The 12,255-nt window shown below is 40.2% G+C and overlaps 1 protein-coding gene across 1 annotated transcript in view; it reads right to left on the reverse strand.

Annotated features, from left to right (window-relative positions):
- The window catches only part of LOC119895160 (polypeptide N-acetylgalactosaminyltransferase 10-like), an 82,808-nt gene extending 71,456 nt beyond the window's left edge, over positions 1-11,352 (reverse strand). Inside the window, exon 1 of the mRNA XM_038708062.1 lies at positions 11,128-11,352. Within this exon, the coding sequence (XP_038563990.1) occupies positions 11,128-11,286 (159 nt within the window). The 5' untranslated portion in view covers positions 11,287-11,352. The remainder of the gene's footprint in view (positions 1-11,127) is intronic.
- Between the last annotated feature and the right edge of the window lie 903 nt (positions 11,353-12,255).

Below are 12,255 nucleotides of genomic sequence, written 5' to 3' on the forward strand. Positions count from 1 at the left end.
AGTGCTTCAAAATAATACAATACCACAAAGTAAAATACAATGCATAAGAAATTTAAAAACAAATGGAAAACATAGAATAAAAAACATGAAAACCCCTCGTCTAACTAAAAGCCTGCTTGAATAGCAGAGTCTTCAGTAACTTTTTTAAAAAATTGACAGAATTCACAGAACAAAGAAAGGGAGGCAATGTATTCTACAGCCTAGGTGCCACTGCTTGGAATGAACGATCCCCTCTGGTTTTAAAATGAGAGTCAAAATAAATTCCCTTCACTAATGAAAACACCTCTTTACCAAAAATGGGCAGCATCTGATTCCATTGTTTATGGAAGGGAGGTTGCAAATCCAGGTCTGGTAATGTGACCAAATCAGATTAAATGTTAATGTCACTATTTTAGTCTTAATGGGGTGTAAATATAAATATAAACAGTGCCTCACCTGCTGCTACCTCACTAAACTAAGCCCTCTAGGGTTGCCAGACCCTTTCTCATCCACTCCAACACTTGAAAAAGATTCAATTGAACTGACAAAACAGGTGGGGCAGGATTTCAAATAAAGGAGTGAATCTACCACAGAATCAGCCACATCATCAATACCCACCTCATAAAAGCTAGCGTACGTGGCATTCACATTATACAAAAAGTAAAAAAAGACAGTAAACACAACAATCCCTTTTCTACTCTTTGTGTTGCTTCCTCTGCCTCCCCGCTGAGTGCTCTGCTGCTACCTTCCTAATGGCCATCATCACAGAGACGAGGCAAAACGCTGCCACAAACAAATTTCTGCTCTGGGCACTTTTCTAGTTCATCAATATTCAAGGTGCAGCATAAACCAGCTAATAGGGTGTGACAAGAGCTACACCACGAGCCATGCAGCCCATGTTTGATCTACATCAACTGTTCAATCGTTAATTACAAAGGACTGTGTCTGATAAGTGACAGGCCTCAGTGGAAATTCATACTTCAATTCAAACATTCAGAGAGGGAACGAGAGACAGGGAAGTGGACAATTTCACCTGCATGAGTGATCACTAATTAACTTTCATGTAGCCTTTTAATGGTCTATTCATCAAATGCTTGCTGCTTACAAAGTATATGTCTCTGGGTGGGGATCAACATTATGGGTGTATGTGTGTGTTAAAATGAAAGTGACATATTCCCAAAATGCTAAACATAAACTGAGTCTGACTATTTCAGCACCACGGCCAGAGACATTTATTACTATATAGTAATTCATCAGCCATTTAAAATGTTGTATTAGCAACACATTAGCTTCTTAACTTCTATGTTTAGGGTAACATAAGTGGCTCTGTTCTGTTTGGAAGAAGTAGTGAAGAAATTGACTCAAGATAGGCGAGATATCCCAAGATAGCTTCACTTTTCACAAACTCATCAGGCATCCTTCATTCTAAAAGTGAAGCATACTGTTTCATAACTCAAACTTTACTTGATGGGGGCACAAAAAGGTTAAGTAATGGTCAGATAATCATGAAGTAAGAGGTATTACTCAGTATAATGTATTACTTTACTTTGGGACAAAAATAGTAATGAAATAATTAGATAGTTGTTACTAGCTTTGTGCTGCCCAATGGCAGAGTTAATCAGGAACTATTAATATAGTATATGTCAGTCTCTCCCCTCAGACAAATCTTGGAAAAATGCCTGTACATGCTGACTTTTTGTCTGGGACACACCTTTATTCTCAGTCTTTTATCGTACAGTGTCACAAATGCAGCCGTCAATAGCTAATTTTACCCTTTACATGGTTTTTATTTTAAACTGTGCCATTAAAAAGCCAGTTGGAGAAGGCGTTTTCAATAAACTCATGAAGCTAACGTTATCCTAAATAACTAGCTAGCTAGCGACAGCTGATAAAATTAGCCAGTGACAGTTGCAATCTGACAAAACTGAGCAACACTAAGTAAGGTGGGTAAGCGAACATTCAATTGATCTTTAAGAAAGATGTACCCTGCTGCATGTTTTTCTTGATTCTATTTTACCCTTTAATGTTGCACATTACTCCTTATTCTTGAAATATCTGATAACCATTTTGTGCCATCTTTCACTTGTTTCTGAAAATGTTCTACATGTTGCACGTGAACAGACTGGAAAAGATCACTTTAAAACCAATGAAACCCATGGTAAATGGAAATGCCATGCTAACCTCTGAGGCATCACCTTTTCTGCAGATAGTTACCTCATCATATTTTGTTGGCAGTGGCTTTATTCTTCAGTGGATGTATTATGGCACAAGGGAGAACATTTTCCCCTGAGAAATAAGTGACAGCAAAATCTGAACTAAATACCAGTGGCCTCTGAGATCTCACCTGTGCCTTCTTAAACTTTTTATTAAAGCACAGCAGAAAACTTTGCAGAGAAAAAGTTAAACCCAAAGGTTAGAATGTTAAGATTACTTTATTGTCTCCTGCGAGAGAAAATGTCTTAAACCTCACAATAACAATATTAAATACCATGTGTGCAAACATTAGAGTAGGGATTGTTTTCTATTGCTCTCTGCATGTTATTTGTCATATCGCCATGTAGGTAAAAAAAAAAGTTGACTGTCGGTTGGAAACACGAAACAAACATCTCCAGTGTTAAAGTCTGATATTTTGTTGACTCATCCATTCACCCTGACCTCCTCCTAACAAACATCACCTGACTTTCTCCTTTGTTCCCATTACTCTAGAGGGCTTCTTTCCATCCGCCACCACCCTCAGGACAAACCTGACTTTTGTCTCCCTATTAGTGGTAAGATGTTTAGGGATATCAAATACATATACATTTTACAGTTAATTTAGTTATTACCTGTTTCTCATCCCCTGTGATTATGAAGCTCAAGTTTTGTCTATTGCTGCTTTTCCCAAAGCACTGATGTAATTCTGTGTTGAGGGAAGTGGTGACACTGTTTCACAACAAGTTATAAAGTAATAAACTGAACATTAAACTTCATGCTACCTTTTGATAACAGCTGATGGCTCAAAATCAATATCAGCTCGGAAAGTTGTTGCTGCTTTCAGATCTGTTGTGCTGAAAAAAGACAAGGGGTGAACAAGGAGAGATAGAGGACTGCTATTGGACTGCCTTTGTTTGGTGTAGAGGAGGACCTGGTTTTACCAGCAGTGCAGAAAGTCTGATAAGAACAGAGCAGCCCATTCATTCTCTGAGGGGCACGAATCAGACCACCTTGGGTCAATACTTCCCTTTTTTGTTTCTTCATATCCTGCGGAGTGAGAAGAGGAAGGTTTTTAGTTCTTTTTTCTCCTTTACTGTTCTGTCAGATCACAGACAGGTCTACCTCGAACCCCAGAGACACAATTACCGGTCTTCTGTTCCACCTCAGCCCTCTGCTCCTCCTCCTCCACCTTCAGCCACATCACAGACAAGTCAATCTGTGCTGGAGGCTCACAACTCCCCTGTTACCTCTTCTAAGAACAAGAAACTTCAGCGTGCACTAACTGACCTACTCCGGCTACAGTTCAGGCCGAGCTAGAGGGAGATGAATATGTTCCAGGACTTTCCATTCACAAGTCACAATGCTGGATAAAACTGCTGTGTAGAAAATGCGTTAAAGTTGCACTAATTGATTTTCTGGCCACTACAGGTCAGTGGAACTCCACAAAAACCTGACAGTCCCACAATCCTGACATATTCTCATGTTTTAAAGTGGCTAAAATCTTAGCAAACCGCTACCTGCTAACACATCCAGCAGAGAGAGAACAACACTATCATCCCACTTGAGTCACAGAAGACACAATCAAAAAAAAAAGATGAAGGCTGAGCAGCCCTGTTGTGATACAGATGCAAATCCCTCTAGGCATCCGTTCTTCATCCTGTCTGAGCCAAACATGGGCTTGAAGCAGAGGACCTCCAGGCACAGCGTCCTGCATTGAGGCACTCCCCCCCACAAAGACGAGCTCAGTGAGGCCACTGAGTCCATTATCTCCCAAAAGGAGTCATTATCCAGAGTCATGCTGAGAGGGAGAGAGCAGGCAGAGGACCAGAGAGAGGCCAGGACTCATGGAATCCCCTGCCTCCTGCGGCCTCAGACTTTCTGCTCAGATACTGATGGATTGTGATATGAACACAGTTCTTACAAAATGTTAGGACTGCCTGCTGCTTCCATGAAAAGGCCAGAGAAGATAAATCCAGATGAAGGCTCTTGCTCCCTTAATTTGAGCTATTAAATCAAAGAAAAGATTAAGGATGAAGACAAGCACACAAGAACATGGTGAGATAGATTCTGCAAACAGGTGTATTAACATGTCTCTAACTGCACGGAGAGCAATAAAAAGCAGGCATGAGGCAGTCAAAGTGCAGCTGGTCTTTTAAAATACGGTGCAGCACTTCCAGCAAAAGGTTTAACTTCCTAGAAAATGTCACATCAAGCGTCATTTTCTAAGGTGGTTTCATTTTTACAAAGAAAGACAAATGGAGAGAAATTGATCTTTGCAAAATGTGAATAGTGTACAAAGGGTGTGAAGTATGGTCAACATGTCATTTCAACACCAGGATAATCCAACACGTTTGAGATGATCTAGAACACCAAATGCAATCCAGGCCTCATGGCCCAGCATCAGTTAGACCTCAGTGATGCTCTTGTGGCTGAATAGGAACAACTGCAGCCAGGATCTGATGGAAAGACTAAAATAAGATGAGTGAGGGCTGTTTTAGCAGCAGATAGATGGCCATGACTTTCAAATGAGATGTTCAACAATCACATATGGGTGTAATTTTAGGGTGTCCACATATTTAGGGCCATAGATTGTACTTTCACTCTCTCTTTCTCTTTCTCTCTGCAGTACAATGCTCCTCTTTTAGTTTGTGCAGGCTTTGTATATGCACAGACCTGTATGTACACACACACACACACACACACACACACACAATAAACAAACAAACAACAACAACAAAATCCATTGAGAAAGCACACACCATGTGACATACACACCAAAGGACAGATATGCAGTCAGATGTTTATGTGCACATATAAAAGCAGCGCTGCTATCACCTGCTAACAGCCGACTGCAGAGAGCCCCCAAACAGCTTAAAGCTTATTAAAAAACTTGTTGGCGGATACAGCTGGGAAACATGCAGATATTTGAATTTAAACTCATATTACTGCTACTGAACACTTTGATATACAGTAGATGCTCACACTATTGCTAAAGCCTGTTAAATACATACCGTAAGTCTGACCTGACTGCTTAAAAGCTTAAAAGCTGTCTTCCTTCAGCATGCACCAGCAATAAAACTCAATGATCAAACTCAATGTTGCAGAAGTTTGTTTTTTGTTTCAGAGATTCTTCAAGGTATTTCAGCAAATCTGTAAAGGTGCTAAACTTTCCTTTCATGGGGGAGAGATGAACTCCTGCAATTCCTGTCATGAATGAGTTCAATCTGATTGAATTATATGACACAGCCAGTTTGAGATTTGGAGAGATGCTGCGTGGCTGCAAGAGAGTGCAAAGACAAAGACAGACAGTGGTGACAAAGTGCTGAAAATTATTTTAGATATAATTATAATTATAAATCAGCCAGTTTACAAAAATCAAGTTTTGGGATTATGGCAGAGGTGTCTCAAAACTTCCAGAAATAATAAAACCAAAAACATCAACCATGGTGTGATGGACCTTCTGGGGGTTCAGTGGTAATTTACAGCTGTGCTGGCACTGCTAGGATCTCTGCCTCAACTGGACCCCATCCAAGCCCATGTGAGCTGTTCAAATAAGCTCCTTATTATCATGTCTGAGGGAGAGGAAGGCAGGGAAATAACCGCACAGAAATACTGTACGGTGGCCATTAAGTGCTGAGCCATTGTGCTGCCAGCTCAAAGAGCAGCTTCCTGTTCCCACCCAGCTAGAGGCAAAGCTGACAGACAGGCACCACTATCAGCCCCCCTCAACTCCCCCTGCGCAGGCTGCACAAACCATCTCCAAACTTCAGTAATACACCAAGCTTTTAGATGAATACTGTTAACTCTAGATGGGAGAAACTGATGATGCTGAAAGATTCACATTTTTTACTACAGTCAAACAAAAAAATATACTTTAAACACTGACGGCTACCAATCTTCTCACTGCACAAAGGAAGCTTATGTTTTTCACATCACATATACAGTGGAACTGGACAATAATTCAATATTACAATAAATTGACTTGACATTGTATTGTTGTATATTGTTTTGCATGAGTGAAGGGTTTTGCTGATGTATATCAGTAAAACACACATCATTTCCTACATTCATTTCAGCTAGTGAGTATAGCCAAGTTTATTCTTGACCTTGAAAACAGCAAAACAATCTCACCTCAAGGTCTGTTTAGTAGCTGCTGAGGACCTTTGGCTAAAATACTTGCTGCTGACCCTGTCCACAGCAGTACATTAGCTAGCTTCCGTGCTGGTACAACTATCTTCTTCTCCAAACTGGGGACACACTGACTGCCGTCTATGGATAAGTACCTCACATAGATCCCGATGTTTACCTTTAACCAGCAGAACACAAAACACTTCTCTTTTTTTAACGGCTTTTGAAGGTACTGACAAATTATTTTGTCCTGCTAATAGGGGCATCATGAGAAAACTCTTTTAAGTGTCATTCTGGAATGTAGTTAAAAATTAGGTTACTGGTATCTTGGTTGCATTTGGAAAAGTCATGTGGTTTGTGCTGCTTGGCTCTGTTTGGGTTAAAACATGCAACAATTTCACACTTCTAGCCACAACACAGTCAGTGGACACATAGCTATATATGAGAACACCTGGTTTCATGCTCCACAAGAGCTAATAATTCTTCCTCCCGTCCTCACTCCTCCGTCCTCTAGCCTGACCCACAAATCAATTGAGGATCACTATAATTGATAAGCTTACAATATCTTGAATGCAGGCAATCATGCTCTCTCCAACCTGTCAACTGCAGCTGCTACAGTTACTTAAAAGGACTCCACCGAAAATGTATCTTGTCAGTAGGAAGCGCTAGCCCACTGTGGACTTGAAAGGTGGCTTGGAAACGTCTGAAAGGCAAGGTCTCTGGCAATGGACAGCAGCTGTAGTCAAACAATTGCCTCCCTTACTTTCAGCCGATGGTATATTTAATAATGTTAGAGGAGTTTCTGAACATACTGAACATGTGGGTGGGTTGAGAAGTGGATTAAGCTGCAGGAGTGGTTTGAGAAATTTCAATGGATGTTTGGATACTCTTTGACACTTGTTTGGCATGACTGGGTTTTGCTTTTGGAATCCACCATCCTTGCAGTGAATGCAAGCTGACTGCTGCTGTAGTTTTCCCTGAAGGAGTAAGGAAGAATCCCAAACTGCAAATTCCTCGAGCTAAAATGCTCCAGGGCAAATAGCAGAAAACTAGAAAAAGTGCAACCAAATAAATGTAAACAAAGACACGGGGTAAATGCATCTTTAAAAACAATACGTAAGAACGCTGTTAATTTATATTCTCTTTTATCTAATACATCAGTGGGAGAGATTTTGTATGAATGAGACTGCGGCTCATTCTGTTTGTATTTAATCCACTCTGTTCTTATTCTGATGGTTTAAGCACTGTGTCGTCTACAAGTGGAGCTGACAGAAATCAACAAGGGAAACAAAATATCCACTACAAATGTCTCTAACAAGACTTATGTGGGAAAAGGCTGAATGGGATAAGGGTATTGATTTTCATCATCTTCAGTGGAGCCATAACAGCCCACAGGGAGCCGCCAACACAGAACACAAACACACATATTGTTCCTTCCTTTTTCCTCATTTGTCCTTTGTTCTATTTGTCTTTCGCTATTAAAGGTTTACAGGACAGAAAAAAAAACTGAACAGAAGATGAAGACTTGCAGCCAATTTCCAGCAGTGTAAAAGAGGCTCTGTGTTATATTAGAACATAAAATAAGACAAATGTTAAGGCTGGCTGATGACAGACTGGCAGCCTAGCCAGTGTGTTTCCTTGCTTATCACCCATTGCATGCCAGGAGAGAATTCAGTGCACACATGACACTGAAACAATGGCCCATAAATGTCATGCAGGAGTTAAACTATACCCTCCTTCTTGTCAACAACATCCAAGTCGTACAACTCCAATTTTTTTTGCTACCTCTAATCCAGAACTTAACTAATAATTAAAACTTAGTGCTAAAAAAAAGGAAGGAATAGACATGATCAGACAAGATGCCTCACCTCAGCCAGATAAATATATATGATATTGTACTATATTGACCATGAACAGTACTATGAGTAAGTACAGAATGGTGGGATGAAAAGGTGAGCCAGCTGGGGCCCTTTTGTGTGGAGTTTGCATGTTCTCCCTGTGCTTGTGAAGGTCTTCTCCGGCTTCCTCCCACAGTCCAGAGACATGCAGGTTAGGTTATTTGGTGCCTGTAGTTGTGACTGTGAGTGTGAATGGTTGTTTGTCTCTATGTGTCAGCCCTGTCAAACCTGTCCAGGGTTCACCCTGCCTCTTGCTAAATGTCAGCTGGGATCGGCGTCAGGCTCCTATGACCCTCTAAAGATAAGCAGTAGGCTAATAGATTGGATGGATGGATGGATGGACGTAGGAAATGTAAATATTGCAACATGTCCTCCAAATTAAACAACAAAAGTTGTATGCCCTCTAGAATGATCTGATTTGATGCCCCTATTGACAGAACAGCATGATTTGTATTTGCTTTTCCAAACAATAAAAACCATCTCCAACAATCTCCGTCATGATTGTAGTAATAAAAATGTGTTGAAGGTTCTGGAACGATGATGGACCTACTTTAGAAAACAACATAATTGGGAAAGGTTAAAGTCAGATGTCCATCTACACCAGCCTCCTCTCTACCTGACAGACTTCCTCCTTTGCTCCCTTCATGATTCCTATAGGTGTGAGAGGGCTTTGTCACTTGAACGTAAACATATCTAATTTAATGGGATTTGCTGAAACAAGAAATGCAGTCGTTGTTTTTGGGAGAACAACCTCAAATATTGTAACTTAATAATTGTAATTAATTAATTGTAACTTGAGTAACTAATTGTAACTAATTATCACAGCCATCAAACCTACCGTTTCAGGTGTGATTAAGTTTTACTCACCAGCTTTCTGTAAAGCCATTGTACAGAGGTACAGACATAACAACAACACTAGACAGCTCTACAAAGTTGTCCGGAGGAAAAGCAACCCTTCGGTTCAGTGTTTGTCCCAAAAGAACTTTGACATGTGGACAAGAGGAGCGAAGGAGCAAACAGCCAACACTGCAATTTGTGGACGATCCACTCTAATCCCTCTCTACTACCTTCTGTGTTTGACTTCCTCCATCTGCAATCTCTGTTGCTCTATAACAAATTCAGCCAGACCATTATTGCAACTTCAAAGTCTAAAAACCAAGAAGAGAGTCAGAATAAAAATAAATCTCAGCCTTTCAGAATCTCTCAGACTATTTAGCATGAAAACCTGTTCCAATCAAGAAATGTCATTAAAAACTGTGTCTTTATGTTGTTGATCTTGAGGGATATTAAAGGCATGCTTTATTAAATGTTCTCTCAGGATGATATCAAAGTTTCATCCACACCACAAAAGCCCCTAAGATTTAGTTTACAACTAATATATTTTCATGCTTACAATATATAAAACTGTACCACAAAATAATTTTAAAGGACTGTTAAATTAATGATAAATGACTCTTATACTGAAAAACTGAATCAAGTGAAAGGCTAAAACAAATCAGTAGTATTAAAGATTGTCACAGAGACAGTGAGGAATGTCTTCAAAAGATGTTATCGACATTTCTTTCAAAAAAGACTGACTGTTACATCATGTTAAGTGACCTGCCTGGTATTTATACATCTGGCTGTGAATCTGCTTTCAGTCGCTCAGACAAATTGAACAGGGACAGCTCTTTATCATTTCGAGCTCATCTAAAGTGGAAAAGTGGCTGTTTCATGCTTTGATTGCGATTTTAATTTGGAACTAAGGGTAACTAAGCATTTCTTCTCACACACATACAGTACAAACAGATACCTGGCGACAACTTGATGTCGTGTCACTGATCCTCTAGATGTGATGAGTATTACAGAATATTGATTACTGCCTGTGCTTTTATCAGCCGTTTTTCTACTACAAGGAGACGCTAGACATCCAGTGGGCTGTAAATCCCTGTGACAAGACGCAAAGTACTTCACCATCATTTAATGTAGACACGCTGTTAGCTTTCTTGTCATTTGAGGGATTTGTGATCAACTGAAGATCTTCACAAAATATATTATAGATTTTAAAATCAAAAGCAGTGCAGGTTGCAGTTTTCCCCTTCATGAGGATGCGCTGTATCATTATTAGTTGGTCAGACAAAATAAGCAGCATGATGTTTGCTGTTTCTGACTATTTTTGATCTTCCATATTCAAAATGACCCTTCCATTAATCAATAATGCAAAGAACCAGTGGCAGCCTTAGTTGTTACCCATGGCAACAGCTACAGATCAGATGTTGAAAGGTTGTAACAATCAATTTAAACATGATCACTAAGACTACAGCTACTTATCACTCAGGCAGAAATGCTAAATACAGTGCAGGCTATCCATCAGTAGCAAACCATCTTAGAGCGGAGATTACCAAGCAAACAAAACTAACTGCTCAGATTACTTTAGAAGATATGAACGCCCAACCTCTTGCCACTCCAAGGCTCTTTAACTGTCTGGGGGTCAGGTTCAGAACCATGGAGAGCGCCGGGACTTTCACAATTACTGCTCTCATTCAGAATTACTCCATATAAACCAAGGAAATCCTAAAATCTCTCTACTGATTGGACACTCCCATGCTTTGTTACCGTAGTTTAAAAAAAAAAGAACAAAAAAAGAAACAAGAAACCTTTCCTGCCTGCTCTCCACAAGTCCCGGCGCTCTCCATGGTTCTGAACCTGAGCAGAACCAAGTAGTTGGACACTCTCCAAACTCCCCACTACAGTTGGCACGGGAAGATTATAAACTAAATATCTACCGGTCTGATTTCTGTTTCTGACTTCACTTCTGAAGTCTCCTTGAATTGATTAGAGCCGATAAAACGAGCTTACAAAGGAGGGACAATACAGCGCACCTATGTTTTCCCTGGACCCCAGTTTGAGAAACACTTCAGGAGGAGTGTTATAACAGAGCTTCTCATACCTGTATCGGCAGAATGCCCCCTGGTCCTTCCACATTGTTGGGCGAGTTGTCGAACACCCGGTCCCGGTACAAAGACCACAGCCCGACGTTGGGGAGGAAAAGAAGAGCCGCTATGAGCAGCCCGGCGAACTGCAGCAGCCTCTTCTCTTTCCGCCTCATCTCTCCGGGAGAAATCGTGTGAAGCAGCGGCGCTGGAAACTAGCGAGTGCAGACTCAACGCTTTTTCAAGCCAAGCCAACTTTCACGCTGACTGGGGGAACAGGCTGCTTTAAGCTCGTTTAAATATCCTAACAGACGCGACGTCCGGTCATGATTTTCAAAATAAAACCCCCTTAGACTTATACATAGACATATCACAAGTAGCAACAATTGAAAAGTAGGCTTAACAAAAAAGACAGCTCCATGTAAAATTTATTAATTTTCATTGCTTGTACGCACAGTAATGATCATGGTGTTTTCAAAGGTTGCAAAAAATGATCAGGTTAAATACAGGCATGCAATATATGACTCAAACATGAGTCGAACTGGCTAATTGAATCATGTAAGCAAACTTTTTTTGGAAATGCAGACAAGGCAGACATAATCAGTATAGGATATGTATGAGAAGCATACATCAACGGGTTCAAATGAAACATAAAACAATAATTACAAGACCTTAAAGCAATCAAAGTAAATCACTTGTCACAGAAAAGCTAAATCCATGCAGATGTCTGCAAGATGTCATACATGTACAGCTATATAATAAAAGAACACACGACAACAGATAGCAAGTATATTGCCTCTAAAATGCACTAGCATAATTATTCCTACATGCTGTAAAATTGGAGATTAGCTGGTGTCAAAAAAATCCACGAAATTATACAGTGTGAACACACTGTATAATGCACAGTGTGTTATTGGGCTGTGGGCAGTAACAAAGAAAATTTCTTCCTTACAATTTGGAAGGACCCATACTGTTAGTCCAGGTTCTGCACAGCTCCCATTCTGTAGCAGTTTCTCAGTTTCTGGCGCTGCTGTGTGACTGAGATTTTCTGTCATTTCTGTTTGTTTTATTCTACATTTATTCTCTTAGCTGACGCTTTTATCCAAAGCAACTTACAATTGCTATTACGTCAATTACACTATATG

Source organism: Micropterus salmoides, unplaced genomic scaffold (assembly GCF_014851395.1).
Source record: "Micropterus salmoides isolate LMB-PRFRI ecotype aquatic unplaced genomic scaffold, ASM1485139v1 Ms_hic_scaffold_9, whole genome shotgun sequence".
NCBI lineage: Eukaryota > Metazoa > Chordata > Actinopteri > Centrarchiformes > Centrarchidae > Micropterus > Micropterus salmoides.